The sequence below is a fragment of the Phascolarctos cinereus genome, unplaced genomic scaffold (genome assembly GCF_003287225.1).
Source record: "Phascolarctos cinereus isolate Bilbo 61053 unplaced genomic scaffold, phaCin_HiC Scaffold_9;HRSCAF=440, whole genome shotgun sequence".
Lineage (NCBI taxonomy): Eukaryota > Metazoa > Chordata > Mammalia > Diprotodontia > Phascolarctidae > Phascolarctos > Phascolarctos cinereus.
This window is the reverse complement of record NW_027556402.1, coordinates 367,190-392,676: the sequence shown is the minus strand read 5'-3', so window position 1 is coordinate 392,676 and position 25,487 is coordinate 367,190. Positions and strand designations below refer to the sequence as shown.

The 25,487-nt window shown below is 46.4% G+C and overlaps 1 protein-coding gene across 2 annotated transcripts in view; it reads left to right on the top strand.

Moving 5' to 3' along the window:
• DLC1 (DLC1 Rho GTPase activating protein) overlaps positions 1-25,487 on the top strand; it is a 212,951-nt gene that overhangs the window by 81,176 nt on the left and 106,288 nt on the right. For both annotated transcript variants that reach the window (XM_020979611.2, XM_020979610.2), the window contains exon 5: positions 7,202-7,235. In XM_020979611.2, coding sequence (XP_020835270.1) covers positions 7,202-7,235 — 34 coding nt within the window. The remainder of the gene's footprint in view (positions 1-7,201; positions 7,236-25,487) is intronic.

Here is a 25,487-nt window from a genome sequence, read left to right as displayed (position 1 = left end):
CAGAAGCTCCGGCTTTTGCTTGTGATATTCCTACCTGTCCTGCTGCCATCGCCTCCCATCCAGAGTGCTCCCTGTGCCTGATGCCTTCCTAGCATCACCTTGTGATGGCCCAGGGGAGGAGGAGACCCACCCTGCCAGAAAGAAAAGAACAAGTGTAAAGACCTCACACATTAGCTATTGTGGAGCATTTGTGCAACTGAATGTGAGTCAAGAAGCAGTATCAGTCACTTACTACATGCCAGCCTCTGTACTAAGTGGTTGGCATACTAAAAAAGATCAAACTCACTCCTGCTCGCAAGGGGTCCCTAGGCTTATGGGGGCAACACTATCAATTGCTACAGGCAGCATTTATAAGGTGCTTCAAGGTCTGCAAAGTGCTTTACCACTATTGGCCCACAAACCAACTGTGCCCAAGCAAGCTGCATGGTGGGTAAACCATCCTAGGGGGAGGCAAGCAGGAAGACAGGCAGGCAAGATTCTATCCAAGATGTAGAGGAAGCCAGAAAAGGCAGGAGGAGGTAGAAACAAAGAGGACAGGAGCCCTTTAGGCCTGGGGCAGCTTTAGGAACTACAGGGTCATGAATGAGGAAGAGGCGGCAGGTTAGGGGAGCTGAATTACAGACAAAGTCAGGAAGAGGAAGGGGTGAGAAGACTGGGAAGGGAGGCAAGGGCCAGCCTAGGAAGGGAGACAGAGTCCAGGCTGGGGAGGGAGGCAGGGGCCAGGCTGGGGAGGGAGGCAGGGGCCAGGCTGGGGAGGGAGGCAGGGGCCAGGCTGGGGAGGGAGGCAGGGGCCAGGCTGGGGAGGGAGGCAGGGGCCAGGCTGGGAGGGGGCAGGCAGGGGCCAGGCTGGGGAGGGAGCAGGGGCCAGGCTGGGGAGGGAGGCAGGGGCTAGCCTGGGGAGGGCAGTAAGAGCCAAACAGAGGACTTTATATTTGATCCTGGAAGTGACAGGGAATCTCCAGAGTTTATCTTCGTGTTTTTAAATGGAAGGACAAGTACTGTTTCATGACTGAGATGATTGGTCTTACAAGGGTGACCCCTAGCAGGGCATGACCTTCCACAAGTAAACAGGGGAGACTTTTAAGCCAACTTCTATGTAAAAGGGAGGATGGCTTAGAGGCCAAGAGGGCCTTTGGGAGAGCACGATACATCTCTCATTCTTGGGGGGGAGGGGAGTTTCTATTCACCAGAAGTCTCTGACCTCTCCTGTCAGCCTTTCCTTAGGATGAGGGCCAGGAGGAGGGGGCAGAGCTGAGGAGGGTGGGGACAGGGGGAGGGTCATTGTAACCATTCCATAGGACTGGAAAAATAGGGTCCTAACTCGTCCGTGGGACCCTGCTTTCAAGCCTGGGCCCTTTCCCTGCTTCCCATGACCCTTGGGCTCTTCCAGCTGGTTTGGGTCGCTGTGTTGGTTGCTATAAACAGTTACTCCGCAGATGACACTGGGGAAATGGCAGGTCCTGAGTTGCTGAGCTCTGCTCAGACCCCTGCAGGAGCCTTGCTCAAGGGGGGGGGGGGGGGGGGGGGGGGCACAATTCCCAAATCTGGCTTATTCCGGCAGCAGAGCTCTTCCTGGGTCCTGGAAGCAGAAAAACATCTTTGATCCCAGCAGGGAAAGTTGTCACTCAGTCATCTGCCTCCAACGTCAATGGATGCCCGTGTGCTTGTGGGCAGTGGGCCTGGGCAGGCTGGGCTGAGCCAGACTGCTGCACAGACTAGTGCTGAAGGCCAAATTCTTCCATCTGGGCTGTGGAGTTCACTGGTCTTCCCCTTCTTGAGCTTGGTGTCAGGCAGAGCCTCCCCAGAGTACAGGGAGCTTCCTGCAGAGCAAGGGGTCCTCTCTTGGGGGTTTCCAACAGAATCTGGGCAATCGTTTGTCTGGTGTTTTCTAGTGGGGAATCCTTTCATGTGTGGGTTGAACTGGAGCACAGTCAGTCCACAAGCCTTTGTTAAGCAACCACTGTGCACCGAGCATCGTGCTAAGCCCCAGAGATACAAAGAAAGCAGAAGACCTTTCTTGTTCCCCAAGAGCTCAGGATATAGTTGGCGGAGGAGACGATGTGCCCACAGCCATGTACAAACCAAGTGCCTACCAACCGACTTGGAGAAACTCAAGAGTGGGCAGGCACGAGCATTAAGAGAGGTGGGGACTGGCTTCTGGGACCTTGGGGTCACTTGTAACTTTCTGATTCCTTCTGTGAAATGTAAATTTGGTTCTCAAGCATTTCTAGCTCAGCTCACCTAAGTTCTCCCCTTTAATCACTCCCCCGACAAAGAGAAGACATTTGTTTTCTGCTACAAAGGAGGAAGCCACGGTCACACCTTCCCTTTGCTTGAGCACAGCCATTTGTCTCCAATCTGAAATGTGGAATATGCTTACGGCACACATCCTTGGACTATCGGTGGGACACCCACAGTCCACAGGAAGGACAGCTATAAGATGCCTGCAGAGCATCTGGGAGACACCTACCTAAGGTGCGGAGGAAGGAGAAGGAAGGAATAATTCATTAAGGATGCAGGGCCACAATGGGGAGGACAGATGCTGTGCATTCTAGCAGAGGGTGGAGGAGGATGCTTTTTCAGGTGTGCCTGACTCTCCATGGCCCCATTTGGGGTTTTCTTGGTAGAGATATTGGGGTGGTTTGCCATTTCCTTCTCTGGCTCATTTTACAGATGAGGAAACTGAGGCAAACAGGGTGAAGTGACTTGCTAGGAAGGGTATGAGGCCAGATTTGAGCTTGGGAAGATAAGTCTTCCTGACTTCAGGCCCGGCACTCTGTGCACTATGGCACCACCTAGCTGCCCAAAGGGCAGCAGAAGAGATTTGCTATCTTGGGTGCTGACCCACAGTCCCAGCCACTTTCTTGCAGAGGGCACAGCCAGCGTTTGAGAAGCAGAGCTCTGTAGCTAAATGTCTTTGCAGCTGAACCAAAGTATCTCAGAGCTGGGATTGTTCCCCTCAAGCTTCTCCCCTGTCTCATCCCTGCAGACAACTTGTCCATCTTACCCATGAGAGATCTCAATGAGAACTAGCCACGAGCATCTGCTGATCTGTTTCAGCATTTAGCTGGAGGAGGAGTCCACGGGACGCCCTAGCCAGCATTTCCGCAGCGCTTTAAGATCAGTCAAGCACTTCACACGGTATCTTATTTGATCCTCATCACACCTGTTGAGGTTGCCGCTGTCATCTCCTTTCTTTTACAAATGCAGAGACTGAGGCTGAAAGAGATCAAGTGTCTGAAGCTGGATTTGTACTCAGGTTTTCCTGACTTCAAGTCCAGCAATCTATTCATTACAGCCCCTCACTGCCCCAATAATGTAGTAGGAAAAGTATGACTCAGTTACTTTTTGGCTTCCTGATCATCTGGGAGCTCTTTGCTTTTCTGAGCTGCTTCAGTCCCTTTACCTCTAAAGTGGGGGAGGACTGGCCTGGAAGATCTCCAGAGTACCCTGTGTCTCTGAGCTTCTGGGGTGCACCATGCAGCTTGTATGCCCTGTTCCCCACATTTCTGCTGGTGCATCACCCATGAATGGTCATGTCTCTTACTAGAGTCATCATGGCTTGTTCTTTCTGCTTTGGGTCCTAGAGCCCTGGACCCTGTGGCCTGTCCCATGACCTGGGGACCTGTGTGTCCTCTCTGTGGCTTCCCATGACACAAAAGCAGTTGGACAGGGGGTGAGACCCATGTTTAGGAGAGCCATGATTCTGGTCAGATCAGTGTGAATAGAAATGCCACACCTAGGCATGGAGTGTCTTTTTGGCCAAGCCTTTTTGATCCTCAGCCAAGATATAATTGTCTTGTGAGAGTTTATAGATTTTTTTTTGTGGCTAATACAAACAGTCAGTGTTTTGTAAAATATATATAAAGATGTAATTGGCCTTCATTCAGAAGAGTCTATGGTGTCCTCATCTTTTGGTAGCATATGAATCAGTCAGTCAGGTAACATTTATCAAGTTCCTACTATGTGCCAAGCACTGTGTAGACACTGCAGATACAAGTAAAAAGAATGAAACCATCCCTCCTTTCAAGTAGTACATGAGTGATACTTTGTGTAAAGAAAGGTAGCATCTGGCTTGTGTCACCGGGAAAGCTGGCCAGTTCTTGGCTTCATTCACACAACACTGTCTGTAGTCATGCCAAAAAGTGTAGGTCTTCTCTCTTCTGGCCACTTTCCAGTTTTGCAGAGAAGCTAATGATCAGTCTAACCCTAACCCTTAGTGTGTCTGTTGGGTCATTCATTCTATTAACAGCAAAAAATATATTGAGTCCATCTTGGGCTTTTGTTCCCATAGCCTGGCAGCAGCCATAGAGATGGACAGGAATTTTCCATATCTGTCTTTTCCATTGGTTCTCTCATCTCTGAAAGCTTTGTTTCTTAAGCCTATATACTAAAGGTTTTGATTGAGGCTGATTTTTTTTAATTGTGTTCCTTGTATAACATTGACTTTTTGCATTGCCATAAGCTTTGACTTTTTCTGGACGGAATCTTGAGTTTGTCATACTCTTTTATTTTCCAGGATCTATTCTACATCTTCCATGTTGATTGCCTTTACTTAGATAATGTGGAATTCAGGTTTTCTATTGTAGATACCAGCTAGATGTTAATGTAATCTTCTAAACCCTTCCCACAAGTCTTCAACAGCTTTCTCAAGTTACTACTGCCGTGATGTGGTTTTGGACACCAGTCTTTAGAAGTATTGGTGCATTTTCCTTTCCTCCTATGGCCTTTACTGTGGGAATGGTTCCCACATGGACTGTTATATATAGATTTGGAAATGTTTTTATATTATCTGTAAAGTATTATAGAAGAATTTTATATTTAGAGCATGTATCCATGTGGTGCTCATTGTGTTGTGTGGTATGAGGTCATAGTATAAACCTAATTTCTGCCATATTGTTTTCCAGTTTTTCCAGCATTTTTCATCACATATTGATCCTTACCCCACTGTTTGATTTTCTTGAGCTAATTAAAGACTACAAAAACTATGTTCTGTTATTCCTGTGTCTTATATAGAAAATCTGATTCACTAATCAGTAGGTAGATGATAAATAGATATTATCAAGAAATAGATACTTGTACTAGATAAAGATGCAAATATAGGTATATACACAGATATAGATACTGATGTAGAAAGAGAGAGAGAGAGAGAGAGAGAGAGCACCAAATAGTATAATACTATAGTTTGGGATCTAGTACTACTCAGGCCCCTTCCTGATTTTTTCCAATGTTCCCCCCTGCGATTGTTAACTTTTTCTTCTTCAAGACATATTTTACTGTTATTTATTCTAGCTTTACAAAGTAATACCTTAGTAGTTTGGCACTCAATAAGCAGATTAATATTCATAATATAGTCACTTTTATTATATTGTCATGGCCTGCCTATAACTACTTAATACCTTCTCAGTTACATAAGCCTGTCTTGCTTTCAGTAGATTGTCTTGTAGATAAATTCCTGTAGTTGCTATGTGGCCTGGAAGATAGATTCATCCCTCTCATTTTGGAGGGGGTGGTTGGTCCCTGTGACTCAGCCACCACTTTCTCTGCAGAGTGGTGGTATTGAGGAGGTATAGACAAAACTGGTTAGCCAGCTTTCCTAGGTTCTAAGCCTGAGAGTAAAGAGTGCAGAACTACAGAAGACCTCCAATGTTTGTGTTTGGTTTTCTTTTTACATTTGTGACTCTGTCATTTGGAAGCTGTTAGTGGGGGTTCCTTTGTTCCATCTTGAAGGGGGAAGAGTCCTGGTGAAGTTAGGGCAGACCCATGTGGCCAGAAGGAAAATCCCATTAATTGCTTCATTGCCAAAAATGTTGACTCACTTCCTGGAGACGCAGTTCAACTGCAGCAGATGGAAACCATTAGCCAGGGACACTGATGAATTCAAAACTCCTCTTGAGATGGGACCACTGACGCAGGCAATGTTTTCTCACTGAGCTGGGTGAACATGTCATCTGGAACGGACGGTGAGAGGCAGTGCAGGGCTGGGAATGGCAAGCAGAGGCCTTGAGTGACAATCCAGGCTCTGTCATTCACTGCCTCTGTTTCCTTGGGCCAGCCCCTTCCTTTTTCTGGACCTCAACTGGTTCCTCTGTCAAAAGAAAAAAACACCTAAGACTGCCTGCTTTAGTCTATGGTTGGGTGGTATGGTGGAGAGCGCCCTGCATATGAAATGAGAAAGACCTAGGGTCAGGTCCTGCCTTAGATACTAGTTCGGCGATACTGGGCAAGTAACTTCATCTCTCTGGGAGGGGGTAGGATTCAATGGCCTTTCCATTCCCTTTTAGCTCAAAACCTATCTTCTCTCCCTACCTTCTCCTCTAAGAGTCTCCAGCTTCCTGATCTCTTCTGTGTCTCTCCCTCTATCTGTGTCTGTGTCTGTCTCTGCGTGTCTCTGTCTGTCTCTTCTACTTGGAATTATCTTATTGCCTTATCTGTATCTTTTATTGTCTTGTCTACATGCCTGTTATCTCTCTAGAAGAATAAGGGTAAAGATTGCTCCATCTGTGCCTCAGTATCCCCAGGACCTAGCACAGGTCCAGATCCATGGCAGGCACTTAATAAAGGTTTGTAGAAATTGATTGAATAATAAATCCTTCTTGCCTACACACTTAGGAAATCCTATTTATTTGTAGTTCATGAAGTGGATGCCTACCAGCACACCACACTTCCTTTTGTTAACCAGTCCAATGAAAACCTGGCATAAGGTGAAACAGCATTCCAGGGGACATTGAGCATCAGAGAAACAGGGCTGGATGGGAAGGAGGGAAACTGTTGTATGGGTGATAGTGGCAAGGGACTCTCAAGGAAGCCAGAAGCCAATGGGAACAGAACTTCTCAGGAAAGAATCAGGGAACAGGAGACAGAGCCCTGTCAGACTGGGAAGTCTGACCAAGAGGGGAGTGAGAACCTGGGATTCCCTGACAATGGACGAGGGGTGAGGGTTCAGGAAATTATGGTGTCAATAATATCTTAATAACCTTTCTCACCTGGAACATGGGAATAATACTAGAATATGTGGCCCACCTGCAACCCAGAGTGATCCTGAGGAAAAAGGTTGGCCAACCTTAACAGGTTCTAGAAATAGGAATTTGTTTTGGAACCCTGACTTGATGTGTGGTATCCCCTGGTCTTATTGTGTTGATACTTGTAGTAGATTTTATTCTTCCTTCCCAGTGACATGGTTTTAATTGTTGTTTTTCAGGCCACACCCAGTGCTTTGGAGAGGGGGAAAGCTGGTAAGTAACCACTTGGTGGCTGTTTATCTCTCTATGGTAACTGATTTTTCCACCTTAAATGGGGACATTCTAGGAGATGTCTAACATTTTCAGATCTGCCTGAGTTCAGGTCAAATAGAATGCAATTTCTTTTCTTTTAACTGTCTTTCTGGGAAGGTGAATGAATATGGAGAAATCTCTGAATCCTCTGCTGATGTGTAGACAGACATGGTTGGCTTGTGTACTTACAGCAACATGAAGTACTGTTCTGGAAGTCGAAAATTCTATGTGGAACAGTTTGTTCATTGTCTTTGGAAATTGGTGATTACTACTAGCTATGGTATGAGCTTTTTCTGTGACAGTCCAAGAAGCTCTCACAATCTTAAACTGTGCAGCTAAGGCAGGCAGAGTGTTCAGAGCCAGTGAGGTGGACGCTGTCCCATAACTCTCTGAATTGGTCAGGTCACATTGCTGGGGTCAGGTCACATCTAGAGCACCCACTGAGGTTAGGTCGCATCTAGAGTGCCCGCTGGGGTAATCTCTGGGAGCCATATGGAGAAAGAATGAGGTCCCTGGGACAATGGGAGTGCAGGAAAGGTGAGAAGTTTCGAGACTACGCCTCATGGGGATCATTTGAAAGAACTAGGAATATTGAGTGTTAAAAAAGAACTCGGGGACAAGAGGAGAGCTGTCTTCAAAGATTCAAAGGGCCCTCAGAGGAGCAAGAGCAGAGGGGTGAGCTGCAAACTTCCTCACATCCAAGTTGTACCATCACAGAATCAGCTGCTTCATAAGGTGGTGAGGTCCACTAATGGTCTTCATGAGAAGAGCACGTGGTGTTTGTCAGGGATCTCCTAGCTGACATCTGTGCTTCAGAACAGGGTTGAGTTGGTCGCTCTCCTCAGCCCCTCCTGGCTCTGCAGTTTGATAACTGAGTGACGGATAAAGAGTTTCTAGACCACTCTGGCATTTCCACTGATAACCACACAAATTCTTTCAGCACCACAATGACACCAACATGGTGATCATTTTTTCACTTGTAATAGATATGTAATACCCTTCTATAATCATTCACTTGTTTTAAAGCCTAGAGGACTAGCTTCAGATCCATTTAGTAGGCCCCTCTCCTGCAGCTTTAGAGAACTGATTTTAGATAAAAAGTTTGTTGTTCAGTTGCGTCTGACTCTTTGTGATTTTATTTGGGTTTTTTTTTTGGCAGAAATACTAGAATGGTTTGCCATTTCCTTCTACAGTTCATTTTACAGATGAGGAAACTGAGGCAGAGTTAAGTAAGTTGCCCAGGTCACACAGCTAGTAAGTGTCTGAGGATGGATTTGAACTCAGGTCTTCCTGACTTCAGGCACAGCAGGCTATCCACTGTGCCAGCTAGCTACCTCTAATGAAAAGTTCGAAATACTATTACTATAACTTTGGGCCCCCAGTTATGAAAATTCCTACTGTTTATGGAGAGGTTTAGCTCTCTGCCTTAATTTACATTTGTATCCCTCTCTAGTTAATCCTTGGCCTCTTTGTGGTGGGTACAAAATTCAGGTTACTAGAAATATTTGGGGAATGGGGAAGGAACAGAACCTTTCTCAGAATATCCGTCAGTCCTTGAGGAGGTGGGCATAACTGGTGACATCAGCCGGAGTCTTCTGCTCTGAGATGCCCATAGGGTCTATGTCCCTCTTCAGCATCACTCTTCTCTGCCCCAGTTCAGTTCTACATGCTCTTTCTCCTTTCGGTGAATGGTGGTCCTTTCTGGCTCAACTCTGGGTATCCCCCAGACTCACTCCATTCCTATAATCTCTCCTCTGACAGATTCTTGAATCTTCTGAAGTTCTGAACTGGTCTTCTATTTTATAGACAGCCTACAGAGTGTGACCACGTTTCCTTAACCAATCAGAACATTTACATTCAACATCACCCAGCTCAAATAAGGACTTTCCTAACTTAATACAAGTATTTGACTATCTGGTTCTCCCCTCTCAGTATAATTGGTTGTGACGTCTATCACTTCTTTTAAGTGGGGGGTGGGATAATCAATGGACTACTGTCCTTTATACGTATATGCATGTGTGTGTATGTGTGTGTATGTATGTGTATATATATATATATATATATATATATATATACATATATATATAATATATACTTATATAATAATATATTATATGTAATGTATTATACTATATTATATATACACATATATAATTTTATATATATATATATATATATATATATATAAAATCCAATTCACTTGTGAGTCAAGACATTACCCTCCTGATATCATGGGTCCTCTTCCAGAATGAAGGACAAACAACAATAGCTATTATGGTAGGGTAATATATAACCTATGTGGAAGGTGGTTACTGAAGTAGGGCAACTCCACGTGTGGCACTGAATTGGGAGGGGCAATGTAAGAACCCAAGAGAAAGCACATGAGCTGCACCCCTTTCCTCTTTGTCTTCATCCTGGGCTTCTGGCTCAACAGTAAGCTAGGGGAAAATGTTGGCTTCACATTATAAATTTCTTTCCTTTCTTTTTCTCCTTCATATCACCTTAGCCTGGCTTAGAACGTTGTTGCAGACAGCTACAGGGGATTGGGCCCATTTTTCAGCTGTTTCCCACACTAGTTCCTGCCTCTTTCCGTAATGGGCACTGCACGAACCTACCATGTTATTCTTGCTTGGGTTCCCAATTTCCATTGCCCACCCAACAACACACAAAGGTTAGCAACCGCTGACACATTTTATGTCACATGAGTTTAAATGGTGGCAAAGGGAAGGACAGAAGTCCCAAGAAGAAAGGACAACTAGGGTGGATATATTCCCTCACAGAGAAGACTCCAAAGGAGTCAGGTAATTTATCAGCATCTGCCCTTGCCCAGGCTTAGTGCCATGAGAAGAAGAATCTGTCTGTAAGGGCAGCAGGGGTCATATCACCCAAATGGACCCACCAGGGCACTGCTTACTGGTCAGTCATACTGGCCACAGCTGCATTGCTAAGCAGGGTGGCTGCTGCTGGGCCAGCACCTGCCACTTCTTTCAGAGTCTTTGAAGGAGAGAACAGAAGCACAGGTGTACACAATGTGTAGCTCTTGACCTTGCAAAAGTGCACATGACCTCAAGATAGAGGCAGCCCAAACTTGAATCCAGGGGTCATGTCTTCTTTACGATCTGCCCCAGGCCACTGCAGGCCAGGACTTCAGCTACTGGTGAGGTCCTGGGAGAGTTGTGCCTCTATCCGCAGTGGCTTGGAGGCAGGGTCACACTGAAGGCTTCAGACAGCCATCTAAGGGGATTCCAGGAACCTCAGCTGCCTTTGAGATGGAGGAAGGAATCTCTTCCTCCAGAGAGCTTTCCTAGGGAGGGAGTTTTCCTTCTACCTCACTAATCTCCTTTTGCATCTAATTGGCACTTTTGATGTGTAAGACATACTGCACTTGGATGTTGGGGGTGTCCCCTTGACCCATATTTCCTCTCATTTTTGGGTATGGTCCCTTTTCTTCCATCCTGTATATTGAAGGGAAACACTAGAAGATTCAAGAGGAAATGGTCCCTCCTTGAATGGGATCAGTGGTTCTGTACAGCTTTTCCAGTAAAGTACATGACAATGATCATTCTTGTTGTGCTCCTAAATGACTTTATGCCACAGATGTGACTGTCACTCACTAGGAGACCACACAAGAGTGGCTGCTCTCCCTCTACCGGATGGGGAGCTGAATGTTGACTGTGGCCCAGGAGTCACTATGAGGCTGACCAAGGACTGGTGTGGCTCTTACTCCACAGACCCTGACACCACTACCCCCACCGCCTTCTGGTTTTCCCAGATTCTGATTCTGGCTTTCCCAGAATCATCAGGGAGGTTGGGGCCATTGAATCCAACCCCTTCATTTTGCAGATGAGGAAGTAAGGCACGGAGATGAGCTGACTCACCCAGGATCACATGGCTAGGAAGTGTCTAAGGCAGAGTTGAGCCTGGACCCTGCTGACCTCCAATGCCAGAACTCCATCTGCTCAGGCACTTTGATGCCTTGTTAAGACTTGCATAGTAAGAATCTCACTTTAGAAAGACCTGTGGGACAGGGAATGAGTCAATGGGACAGAAGCTCCCCAGGGAAGGGACTGCTTTTGGTCCCCAGTACCCACTTAGGGCTTAACCCATAAGAACTGCTTCCTAGCCATGATTGGATTGGAAGGACATCCCAGGCTCCCGCTTTTCCCTTCCCAGACAGCTGTGCTTTAGCCAAGGGAGACACATCCCTTTGATGCAGTTTCTTAGAAGACATATGGGCTGTTGCTATTTGCCCCAACCACCACAGTCCCTTTTATCCACAACAAGAACAGAGGGTGATATCAGTGGCACTGAAAATTATCTGGAAGTTTCTATTTTGACCCATTGACTGTAGTAGTTCAGCTCATTAAGATAACCTAAGGAAAAGACAGACTTGCCAATGTAATATTATGTGCCCACATGTAAGATTATTGTGTGTGGCAAGGGGGAGGAGGAATGTCTAAATAGGTACATGTAGAAACACATAGCTCATAGGTGGCATGGAAAGATTTAGTCTCTGAGTTCTGAGCCAGTCAGCAGACTGAGAGGAAGCCTAGGTCCAGAAGAGGGGCAGGCAGAGCCAGCAGCAGCACCCAGTCTGGGCACCCTTTCCTCCAATCCCCAATATGGGTAGAGTACTAGAATTATGTTTAGCAGGTACCCCTCACAAAAGGGACCATTACAAATAGTGAGTAAACAAATATATCGAGAACTGAGTCAAATTTATAACAATTCAAGTCATTCTTTAATTAATAAATGGTCAGAGGATATGAATGGGCAGTTTTTGGGTGAAGAAATCAAAGCTGTCTATAGTCATATAAAAATGCTCTAAATTGCTATTGATTAGAGAAATGCAAATTAAATAACTCTGAGGTACCACCTCACACCTATCAGATTGGCTAATATGACAGAAAAGGAAAATGATAAATTCTGGAGGGGATATGGGAAAATTGGAACACTAATGCATTGTTGGTAGAGTTGTGAAGCTGTCCAACCATTCTGGAGAACAATTTGGAACCATGCCCAAAGGCTATACAACTATACATATCCTTTGACCCAGCAATACGGCAACTAGGTCTATATCCCAAAGAGAGCAAAGAAAAAGAAAAAGGACCTAGATGTACAAAAATATTTATAATAACTCTTTTTGTGGTGGTAAAGAATTAGAAGTCAAGAGGGATGACCATCAATTGGGGAATGGCTGAACAAGATGTGGTATATGATTGTATATGTGTATATATGTGTGTGTGTATATAATAATATATATTATATATTATATATTATATATTATATATTTATAATAATATATCTTTTATATATTATATATAATATCTATATATATGTATATATAAGAGCCAATTCACTTGCAAGTCAAGACATCACTTCCTGATGTCATGGGTCCTCTTCCAGAATGAAGGGCAAACAACAACAGCTACTATGGTAGGGTAATGTATAACCTATGCGGAAGGTGTTTGTTTACTGAGGTAGGGCAACCCCAGATGTGGCACTGAATTGGGGGGGAGGCAATGAAAGTCCCAGCTAAGACCCCTCCTCCCAAAGGAAGCCTCTTCTGATCCCCATAACTCTAGTGCCTTACATTGGAGACTCCTATCGCTCTGTCCTCTCTCTCTCTCTCTACCATGTTCATAGCTCTTTGTATGTTGTCTCCTCAATTAGAATGAGAGGGCAGGGCCTGCCTTTTGTCTTTCCCACCCCTCGTATAGTAAGGCTTAAGGAATGTTTACTAAACTCCTCCTTTTCTCCCCCACCACCCCCACTCTGCCCAAGAGATGAGGGAATGTGAGGAAACTTCCCTTCCTGGGAGATGTTGGGGATTGGGGATTCGTAGTGTGGCGGATGTATGTACAGACACCATCAGTGCATTAGCTGCTTTTCCTGAAACTTTTTAAAAAGATCTTTATTACAAGGAAAGGCTAATTGAGTAGAGGAAAGGGCAATGTATATTCAGAAATGAAGGTGATAATAAAAACGTAAAAAGGGAATTAAAAAACCCAGAAGTGCACTTTCCTTCGGCTGAATGTGAGATGCTTCTCAAAATGTTTGAAATCTCTCTTCCAGGTAGATTCAGCCTTAAATATACAAGTGCTCACTCATGCCCACGCCCACACACACACACACACACACACACACACACACACACACACACACAGTGTCCTGCAGGCATGTGTAAGACCTGGAACTTTGCCCTAGCTGTTCTGGACCTGAGCCCACATCCCGCATTCTTAGTCCCCCTTCCCCCTCAGAAAGTGGATTCCATTTTTAATGCAGTGGGTTGTCCAAGTACCCTGGCTCCCCTTTGCCCCTGGTCGAAGGTTCTCTGGCTAGCCTCATTTTTGTTTTGTTTTCTGTTTTTATGAGGATGGAATTTAGGGCACGTCTTCACACAACCGATCACTCTGTTCTCCTGAAAACTAGTGTAAACTCACCCATGAACGGTTGCTTTGGTTGCTGAGAGGAAATAACGTGAAATGTTCCATATCCAGGAATTCCTAAGGACCGCAAGTTGGCTTTTCCAAAGAGCCAGTCACTTTTGGCCTGCCAGGAATGTCCGTAATACAACGTGTGGGTTGTGTTCCCGGGTTTGCAGCTGGGAGGCGAGAAGGTGGGTGTCTGAGGGGTGGGAAGGAATATATCTATCAGGTTATCACAGTATTGGCCCAGCCAAGCAGATGCCCTCACTGACTCTCAAAAGGTCTGGGAGTGTGACTGGGGAGCCAAGTGTGCACCATCCTCCCACCACTGACTGCTTTTATCTGTTTGATAAACGGTGGTGGTTGGAGCCAGCTCTCCTCTGAAAGGGTGGCCATAAGCCCTGGAATGGCTGGTACCAAATGCCAGTGAAGGGGAGTGGGCAGGTATCTCGTGGGTCGTATTGAGACTCTGTGGGCTTTTGTCAATAGAAAACATTTCTGGGACAGCTAGGTGGCGCAGTGAATAGAGTACCAGCCCTGAGGTCAGGAGGAACTGAGTTCAAATCCGGCCTCAGATCAAACACTTGACACTAGCTGTGTGACCGTGGGCAAATCACTTAGCCCCAATTACCTGAAAGAAAAAAAAAGAAAAGAAAAGAAAAGCGAAAAGAAAAGAAGAGAAAAGAAAAGAAGAGAAGAGAAGAGAAAAGAGAAGAGAAGAGAAGAAGAGAAGAGAAGAGAAGAGAAGAGAAGAGAAGAGAAGAGAAGAGAAGAGAAGAGAAGAGAAGAGAAGAGAAGAGAAGAGAAGAGAAGAGAAGAGAAGAGAAGAGAGAGAAGAAGAAAAGAGAAGAAGAGAAGAGAAGAGAAGAGAAGAGAGAGAAGAGAAGAGAAGAGAAGAGAAGAGAAGAGAAGAGAAGAGAAGAGAAGAGAAGAGAAGAGAAGAGAAGAGAAGAGAAGAGAAGATTTCTGTGCATCCACTGTCTCTATGGGATGACAGGCCATGCAAAGTGCCTCCTCCCTTCAGTATCTGTGTTTTACTCAAGCAGTATGGGTGCCCCTCCTCCTCTACCACACACAGCCCTTCTCTATGACCTTCTGGGACATCCAACTCTGGGTCCCACTTCTCTAGTGTCACCCTCATGGGGAAGCTGGTGCTTCCATTTGACAATAACAATAATCATTCTAATTATAGCTAACATTTATATGGCACCTACTATGTGCCAGGCACTGTGCTAAGCACTTTACAAATATGATTTCTTTTGATCCTCATGACAACCTTAGGAAGTAGGTGCTATTATTATTCCCATTTTACAAATAAGGAAACTGGGGCAGACAGAGGCTGAGTGACTTGCCCAGGGTCACACAGCTAGTAAGTATCAGAGGCCAGATTCAAACTCAGGTCTTCCTGAATCCAGGCCCAGTGCTCTAACCCCTGTACCATCAAGCTGCCCCTCAGCAACATCCTTGAAGCCTGCTCAGCTTGGTGGGAGCTGCCAGAACTTCTGTGCCCTCTGTGGGCAGAGCACTCAGGAGTTTGGAGCCACCCCCTCACCACCAGAGGAAGAGGAGGAGGGTACGTGGTGGGGCAGGGAAAGAGCGTGGGAAGCTCTCTGCCTTTGAAAGGGACTGGCCAACCCCATCTGACTTTTTCAGGGAATTTTATGACTGTTCAATAGTAATTAATAATTATAATAATAATGATAATAGCTAGCACTTCTCCATCTCTTTAAGGTTTGCAAAGCACTTTACAGACTTGCTCTCACAAACCCTGGGGAGTAGGTATTATTATTATGCCATTTAAAAATGAGAAAATAGGGCAGCCATAGTGAAGTGACTTGCTCAGGGTCGTACAGCCAGGAAGTTTTTGAGGCTGTATTTGAATTCAAGCCTTCCTGATTCCAGGCTGGATCTCTTCCAGGGTGCAGCTTACAATCCCATGGATTCTCTTAGCTGATGACACTTGAGTGTGTTCCCCCTGAATGGGCCCCTAAATGACATCAACATTAGAAAATTACATGCCGTGGATGCTATTTGGGGGGTTCAAGATGTCTGATGTCCGACTATGAATTGGTTGAATGACTAGGTCGGAAGGGTAGTCTTTTAAGTTTTAACCCGGAAGGGGCTGAGGGGGAGTCTCTGAGACAGGGCCTCAGGGATCAAACCTCAGGCTCAGTGGGTCACTAATCACTGGAATAGTTGCCCAGAGGGTGTGATTATCACCTTTACAGATAACCCAAAGCTGGGAGGAAGAGCTAAGACTAGGGATGGAGGAGTCAGGACTCAAGGCATTTATATAATTCAGTTCAATTGTACCGAATACGAATTTATCTCAGCAGGTGAGCACAATGGGCTGAAACTACTGAGCTGGAAGTGCCTAGGACTGAGTCTGGCTCTTTGGGCACATTCTATGATTCCAAATGAGAAATCCCAGGGATGGCTGGTGGAGGTATAAGGGGGAGAACCACAGCTGGACAACAGCTCTCACTGGCCAGACCTAGGACGTGGCTTCTAGGGAAGGGGTAATAACAGTGACACCAATAACTCTAATAATTGCCGGCTGCAAAGCTTGCAATCTCACTGAACACTCACAACAACCTGGGAAGTAGGTGCTATGCCTATCCCCACTTGACAGATGAGGAGACTGAGGCTGAGAGACAAGCCAAGTGACTTGCTCAGGGTCACCCAGGTCCAGGCTAAGCCCAACTCGCCACAATTCCCTAGATGCACAAGATACCCAGAGAGGAGCTGAATCAAGTCAAAGCACAGAAACAAAGAAATCCAGCAACAAGCTGGGGGGCAGTGGGGGCAGCTCCTGCCTGAAGTTTGTGCTGGAGCAGGAAAGGGAGGTGGGGGCACGGTCTGAGCAGGGACGTGACGCTGTAGGCATCACCACCCTTCTAGGGCAATGTCACCGCAGCTGGCTCAGAGCGTCTTACGGATTCAGTGAGCTGGATTTGCCCTCCTCCTCCACTGTGCAGACCCACAGAGCAGTCCTGGTGGGAAGCGGGGACCCTCACCAGGTGGGCCTGGCCACACCCATGGCCTGCCAGTTATCAATGAGATCATATTTGGAGAGCCAGAAAAGACTCACTGTCAAGCCCACATCCCCATTTTGCAGATGAGGAAACTGAGATTCCATGAGATTAAGTAACTAGCCCAGAGCTGAATCCTCATGACTCCTAGTCCAGTGGCCTTTTCGTCATACCGAACACCTTGTTTCTGATGCTTAGAGTTGGCCATACTTGTCAAATGGGAATCCTGCCATCAAATCTCCGGGCTCCCTCAAGAACTGTTAAATGTTCACTTCATCTTGATTGTTACTGAATTGTGTTTCTATAGCGCTCTGAGGGTCACAAAGTACTGACTAAGCTGTGACTTTGAGCCTTTCTCAAAGACCATGACCTTGACCTTGGCCAGCTTCCCATTGGCATTCCTCAGCCCTTGTTATGGACATGTCCCCAGTGTCCATCACAGCCCTATCTCAGCAGAGCAAGCCTCCTCGGGGGGCTGAGAAGCAGACAGCCAGGCCAGGCCATCTCCTCCTGTGCCCACCATTCTGGGGTCAAGGCCCATCTGACACATTTCTCCCAATAGCTGCCCACCCAAGCCCATCCCAGAGCTTTCCTGGCTCAGTTTCCTTTGGAAATCGAAGTCCCTCTGCTCTGAATCTTCACAGAGGACTGAGACCAAGCAACTTTCAGCCATGAGACCAGACAGGAAATTTCTCCTACTTTAAAGCACATTCAGTCAGGCTGGAAAAAGCGAGGAATGAACCTCGAGGTTCACTTTTTCCAGGCTCAGCAAGGAGTGAGCCAGCAGAACCCCGCAGATGCCTGTTCCCCGAGAGAAGGCCTTCACCACATCTGCGACCATTCCTGGCCCAGTGCTGCTTCCTGCTGCTGGTTTCCAGGATTCCAACACACCCTGATTGAATGTCTAAGCCCAAATCATCCTGCCGTTTTTGAGGGGCTAAAACATCAGAAGTGACCAGCTGCCCCTGCTTCCAACCAGAGAATGCCTGTGTCAGGTGAGGAAGTGGTGCCCACAGCACAGCCTCCACCATGTCAAGGGGGGACATGCGCCGTATTGGCCATGCTGGGCATCAGCCAGGCTCCAAGAGGGCCTAGCAGGCTTTAATGTTGAATGGTATGGTCCAGCTTAGCCTGCTCCATGCCAGAATGAAGCAGTTTCATGCCCAGGCCTGGCAGCTGCCCAACAATGTGTGTGAGCCCCTCGACTTATGAAGGCAAGACTTTCATAAGTGGCTGCAGAGCAACATCCTCAGTGACCTTCGACACAGGGCCCCCCGCAAGGTCAATGCTGACTCAAACTTGAATAAAAGAAGAAATGAGCCAACCAACCCTACCCCAGATTCTACTAATATTTAAACAAGGTGCTCTGCCCAAGATGAACATCCCCAATTAAAAACCCTCAAAGAAGAGGTAACCTTGTCTTCCCAGAGGTGTACACAAGTTGGCCCCAGTTGAAGTTCATTTTTAAGCCACCGCTTCCAAACCCAGGATGCATCTTCCTGCAGACATGATTATAAGTGGCCATTAGGTTCCCAGGCCTTCCTGATTCTCATCCTTCTCTCTCACAGTAGGCACCTTCTTGGTCTAAAACTTTAAAATTCATGTCCCCTAGCTCTGTCATCAGGAAGAGCATTTTAAATATGGCTCATCGCACATCCCACCTAAAGCACCAGATACGTGTGGGCAGTTGTGATTATTCTGCTCAGAAGGCCTGGGACAAAGGATGGCACTGGACTTGAATCAGGAGGCCTGGGTTCAAGTCTCCCTTCTGACACAAGCTCTGGGACCTGGGCACAGTCACTTGCACCATTTAATTCTCAGTTTCCTCAGTAGTAAAATAGGGATACTTGTCTTTTCAAGAGCCCATCACTTCATCTCTGCCCCTCCATTTCCCCAGATGTCACAGTCACACTTGCTCTCTTGAACTACCTGCTTGCCAGGTGAGGGGAGATTGAATGAGATGGCCCATATAGAGAGCCCCTGAAGAAGGAAAGCTGCTTGGATAGATAGACAAATGATGGCTAGATAGATAGATAGATAGGTGAGCGGGTGGATGGATGGATGGATGGATGGGTGGGTGGATGGATGGATGGATGGATGGATGGGTGGGTGGATGGACAGATGGATGGATGGACAGACAGATAGGTGGGTGGGTGGGTGGATGGATGGGTGGATGGATGGATGGGTGGATGGGTGGATGGATGGATGGGTGGATGGGTGGATGGACAGATGGATGGATGGACAGACAGATAGATAGATCTCATTACCATTTTTCTTGTTGGTTTGCATCCTGAGTAATGTCAATAGCTTTGGAGACAGAGTCTTCTCAAAAGCAGAAGGTAAAAGAAGCAGCCTTCAATTCCCCTTAGACAGAAAGATGGCCTCTGCAAGCCAAATAGCACCCTCAATGCCCAGCACAGATCACAGCCCTTCCCAACAGTCACTAGCCTTCTCCCCTAGTTAGGCAGAGCCTCAGAGGGTGGGGAATCTGTCACCGGAGTCAAGCCCAAGTCCTTCCTGAGATTCAGAAAGTCCTGCAAGGCCAAACGAAGGTGGTGGTGAGGGGATCCCAAGGGCAGCCTCCTTATCCCTAAGCTCCTGGGCCAAGGTGCCCTGGAATAGGGACTTTGTTGTGAGCTCCATAGCTCTTCCTAACCCCACTTTCTGGCCCACTGTCCTGCCTTCCTTGGGACTGTCCACATCTTTCCTCAGTCAGAGGTCACCCTCCTGTCTGGCCCTTCTCCTGCTGCCCCACCCCTAGCCAAATGCCTCAGCCCTAGAGGCAGCTGGCCCAATGGAGGTGCTAGAAGAAAAGCAAGACCCTCAGACTAATTCCCACTAAGGTGTGAATAACTCACAGATTCCACCTGGTTGGGGTCTTCTGCATTTCAAAGGAGGAGTCCTTGAGACTAATTGACTCTACCCAGCCATGTGAGGGGAGGGGATGCTAAGGAGAGTGATCTCACTCATTCTCTTCCCTGGCCAATGGAGTAGGAGGCCACCAGGCTCCCGGCCCCTCACCTCCTCACTACTGAGATGCTGAGTCTTGGCGTGCAAAAGCTGAGACCCATAGTGGGAGGGGAGCTTGGAGATAATTCCGTGTGGACCCTTCTCCTTATTAGAGCCAGGGAGGGAGAGGAAGGTGAATGATGGACACAGGGCTAGAGAGGAAATTGCTGTGTGTGTGTGGGTGAGAGAGAGCAAACTCCTACACACACACACACACACACACACACACACACACACACACACACAAACTCTCTCCAGAAATCTATTTTCTCGCCTTACCACCCATCACGCCAGTGGGGGAGGGGAGAGAAAAAAGCACATTGTGTGCCGAAAAAAATTGGCAAAGTGGTAATTTTGAAAGGAAAAAAAATCTGGAAAGGCTTGTTCTGGGTTGCTGTATAGTGAAAGGAGCAGATTCAGGAGAACAATTTCTACTATGATGACGAACAGCTCTGGGACTTTTATCAACTGATGCAGAGTGAAATGAGCAGAACCAGGGGAACGATGTATTCAGGAACAACATCGTAAAAAGCGAACGAGTCCGTGAACTCTGATCAACGCCCTGACCCGCCACGATTTCAGAGGACCAATGATGAAACACTCTCTTTATGGCAGAGGTGAAGGACTCAGGCTGTGGAATTTTTGCGTACATCCATCCATTAGGCGGATTTGTTTTTCTCCTTCTTTGCCAGGGCTTTTCAAGGTCTTTTGTTTCTGGAATAAATTCTGAGATTGCATTTCCCTGCTTTCCAAGGGCTCCCCTCCCCAACCCCAGGACTAGGGCACAACCTGGCTGCTCACATCCTCTTAGCGGAGAGAGGAGAAGCCAAGACAATCTGGCAGGAAACTGCGAAAGAGCCTCAGGGTGGGCGCATACGTATGGGGGTAGGGGCTTGGGATCCTCCCTCCTTGATCTTCCCGGATGGCGGCGCTGTGCGGAACTCAGCTATCCACAGCTTCCTGCTCTCGGTCTGAGCCGAAACCTTGGGGAGCCGTGGGGGAGCCCTCAAATCCTGCCGCAGCTGAGTTCCTGCCGCAGAACCCGCAGCTACCGTTTCCTCTCCCTTTTCCTTTTCTTTGCTGAAAGACACACTGACCCAGAGCTCTGGGAGGGCTTCTCTTCTTACCTTTTTCCACAACCTCGCCCATTCCTCCTTTCCAAAGCAAGTATCCCCTTTTCACTTTCCACAAACTCAACCATCCATCCCTCCACCCAACCATTTCGTCAAGAAACATATCTGAAGTTCCTGGCACTGATTAAGAGCTTAATAAATGCTCGTTAATAGCTGATAGAAACGCTGTTTGCAGAGCACTATTCTAGGTTCAAGTTGAGGAAGGATTGCATAAAGACGCGGTGCCCGCCTGGAGTAGGCTGATAAATGCTGGAAAACGGGGATGGGGGGGGGTGCCCACAACACACTAAGCTTAATTAGCAGTATTAACATTTTCTTCATCACTTTCTTCCGTCTAGACAATCTACAAAACAATAAATCAAGTGTTGTAGAGGTCATGGATTTCCGAGGTGTAAATGCTCATGCTGAAAATTTAACAATTGGCTCAAATTCTGACTCATCCACTTACTAGTTGCGTGACTCTGAGCTTAAGGCTCTTAACCTTTCTCAGCCTGTTTCCTCATCTGTAAAATGAGGATAATAATAGCGCCTACCTTGTAACCTCTTGCGAGGACTAAATTAGATAGAGTGTCAGAAGCAGCTAGATGGCACAGTAGATGAAGTGCCAGACCTGGGGTCAGGAAGATGAGTTCAAATGTGGCCTCAGACACTTACTAGCTGTGTGACCCTGGGCAAGTCACTTAACTGTATTGGCCTCAGTTTCCTTATCTGTAAAATGTGCTGGAGAAGGAAATGGCAAACCATTCAGTGTCTTTGCTAAAGAAGAGTCCTAAATGAGGTCACAAAGAGTTGTTGGACATGACTGAAATGACTGAACAAAAATGTCAAGTGTTTCATCAATACTAGCTATTATTACAGAGTAATAAAACAAGAACAAGTAACAAAAAATCACTTGAAGCAGTCAAAAATCATAAAATTTCAAGGGAAATCATATTTTTAGAAGAAAGAATGAAAAGGAAATAGTATTTCTAGATTGAAAACTATATTATAAAGTAGTAACCGTCCAAACAATTTGGTGCTGGTTAAAAATAAAGTAGGAAACGTGATTTATGTAATAGACTAGACCAGGAAGCCTCAGAACCCGTCAATAACCCAGAGCTTAATAAAGCCAAGAACTTCTATCGGTTAGGGAAAATCTCCCTCTTTGACAAAAATTCATGGGAAAAGTAGGAGACAGTTTGGTAGAATCCAGTTGTAGAACAAATCTTACACAATCAGGGGATGTGTATCATACCACAGAAATATAATATTTTTTTAAATTAAAAAAGAACCAAGAAGACATCTTTCACATCTGTGGCTAGAGGGTGAACTCTTAACTAAGGGTAGGGTAGAGGTCAGCACAAAAGACAAAATCCATCACTTTGATTACACTAATTTGAAGAGCTTGTGCATGAACAAAATTAACATGACTGGAATGAGAAATAGAAGCAACTGACTGGGGGAAAATCTTTGTATCAAATATCTCCTAGGGTCTTAGATCCAAGATAAACAGGCAACTACCAGAAATGTCAAAGACCATGAGCCATCCCCTACAGGCTAAGTACGCAAAAGATATGAACAGTTTCCCAAAAGGAGGATTGCAAACTATTAATAACCATATGAAACAGCCTTCCAAATCACTAATGATAAAGGAAATGCAGATCAAAGCAACTCTCAGGTTTCACCTCACACCCAGCAAATGGAAAAGATGGGGATAGTCCGTGTTGGAGGGGTTGTAGAAAGATAGGCATATTAATACATTGCTGGTGGAGCTGTGATTTGGCTCAACCATTCTGGAAAACAATTTTGGAATTATTCTAAGAAAATTACTGACTTGTCCAGATGCTTTGATTCAGAGATCCCACAGCTGAACATATACTACAAGGAGGTCAATGATAAAAACAAAGGGCCCATATTCACCAAGATATTTAGATCAGCCCAAAGTAGACATCCATCATTTAGGGACTGGTTAAGCAAGGTATGGGAGGTAGATCAGTGTAATGAAATGTCATCATATAGCTAGAAATGATGACTAGTATCCAGAGAACCATAAAAAGACTTATATGAACCGATGCAAAGCAGAGCCACAAAAACATCCACAGTATCTGCAACAAAGTAAGTGGAAAGAACAGCAACCACAAAACAAAACCTAGTGAATGCTAGTTTACTGACTAATGAGATGAGCAACTCCCCAGAGACTCAGGATTATGGGTATAGAACACTACATTTAATGTTGCATTTCCAGATGTGTTGCTTAATTTGCTGAAGTATTTTTTCTTCTTCTTAATTTTTTTTTATTATGAGATGGCTGTCTGGGGAGAGGGGTTATGTAAAACAGTCAGTGGTCTTCTAAGGAGACCCTCACCTGGGAACAGACAAAAAGGCTCCTGTTGAATGTCCTCATCTTGTTTCATCAGAGTCTTCACCGTGGGCACCTCTCATCTCCCCGCAGCAGCAGATTCTCAGTGCCAGTCAGGCATGGAGCCCTCCAGAGCAAAAAGCAGTATATGTAGTGCATCCTTCAGGGCAGAGTGTTGCCCACCCACAGCACCTCTGCCCCTTGGCTTGCATCTTCCTCCTGGAGGAGGATGGATGAATGGATGGAGCTGCTTCCTGTGCCTAATCTAAAGAGGGATGGAGAAAGAGAAGGGGATGGAAGAGGGAGGGAGGGAGAGAGAGAGTAAAGAGAGACAGAGATAAAGACAGAGACAGAGAGACAGAGAAAGAAGGAGAGAGAGAGGGAGGGGGAGAGAGATGTGGGAGAAGATATGGCAATATAGTGCCTTCCCAGAATAGCCCATTCTTTGGAGGGGAGGCACTCCTCCTCATGATCCACAGGCTCCAGTCCATCTGTCAGAGACCTCAGGTCAGCTTATCATGGGCATTCCATGTGCCTCCCAAATGCCCATTTCTTTATTAGCCAGGTAACTGTTATCAGCCCCAAGCCCAAAATCAACAAAAAGGAGCCCTGGGCTTTAGGAATCCCCAAGTTTTAAACCCTAAACCACTTTGCTCTCCCATGTAGATGAGGGAATAGGAAATAAAATCACAGAGACAAGCTAAGCTCAAGGGACAAGATGGATGATGCCTCTTCCATTTAACTACATTCCCCAGGGTGGGAGGGTGTGGCTATCTTTTTTTTGCGGGGGGGGGGGGGTGAGTATCCTGGAATCTTAGCTTTAGGGCTAGAAGGGACTTTAGAGGTCAACTACTTGGATGAAGACAGGTTCAGCCCTAAATAAATTTCATCCTCAGGTAGGACAATAACATACCCTGTCATCCTTGGAGGAATAGGTCATTCACCTCCCAGCTCACCCTCTATCTTTTTTTAAAATTAATTTATTATTAGTTTTCAACAATCACTTCCAAAAGCTTTTGAGTTTTAAATTTTCTCCCCCTTCTTCTCTGCCTCCCTTCCCAAGACAGGTGAAATCTGACATAAGCTTCACATGTACATCCCTATTAAACATATTTTCACCTTAGTTGTGTTGTAAAGAAGAATTGGAACCCATGAGAGGAACCACAAGAAAGAAGAAACAAAACAAAACTGAAGAAAAAAAGAGCAAATAGTATGCTTCCATCTGCATTCAGACTCCATTGTTCTTTCTCTGGATGTGGATAGCATTTTCCATCATGAGGCCTTTGGAGATGTCTTAGATCCTTGTATTGCTGAGAAGGGCTAAGTCTATCAACGTTAGTCACTGCACAACATGGCTGTTACTGTGTACAACATTCTCCTGGTTCTGCTCATTTCAGTCAGCATCAGTTCATGTAAGCCTTTCCAGGTTTTTCTGAAGTCAGCCTGCTCATCATTTCTTACAGCACAGTAGTATTCCATTACATTCATATACCACAACTTGCACAGCCATTCCCCAATTGATGGGCATCCTCTCAATTTCCAATTCTTTGCCACCACAGAAAGAGCTGCTACGAATATTTTTGTACATGTGGGTCCTTTTCCCATTTGTAGGATCTCTTTTCACCGTCTATCTCTGAGAGCCGAAAGGGATCGTCTAGTTTACCTTTCTCCTCCCTCGTTGCACAGATGGGGAAATCAAGGCAGCCAGGAAAAGGAAAGGGACTGGCCCAAAGCTCTGCAAGTAGTGAATAGTGCAGCATGATTTGAACTCCTCTCTTGATCGCAGAGCCAGTGTTCTCTGCACAGCAAGGCATCCACTACCGTGGCCCCTGGCTTATCCGCCCCAGTTCAGAAAGATGCGATGCTGCCCGGTCCCAGAGCCAGGGCGGAAGCAGGGGCGCAAGTAAGGTCACTGCTAGAGCTCCCAGACCACTGGTGTGCTGCAGTGAGGCGGGGAGAAGCGCGTGGAGCCAGCTCATCTGGAAGGCGCTCCAGATGCTGCGGAGCCTGGCAGCCTTCCAGCAGGGAGCCTGCAGTCCCTGTCTGCCGCCGATGCCGCCGATGCAGCCGCCGCTGCCGCAGTGAAAGCCGCAGTGCCAGATTCCTGAAGGGGCTCCCTCTCCCACGCCCATCCCCCTAGCCTGCCAGCCTGCTTTCCCCTTCTCCTCCCCCATCTCTCTCTCCCTCTCTCCCTCCCTCTCTCTCTCCCTCTGTCCCTCTCCTCTCCACCCCCTTCTCTTTCTCCATCCCTCTCTAGACTAGGCACAGGAGGC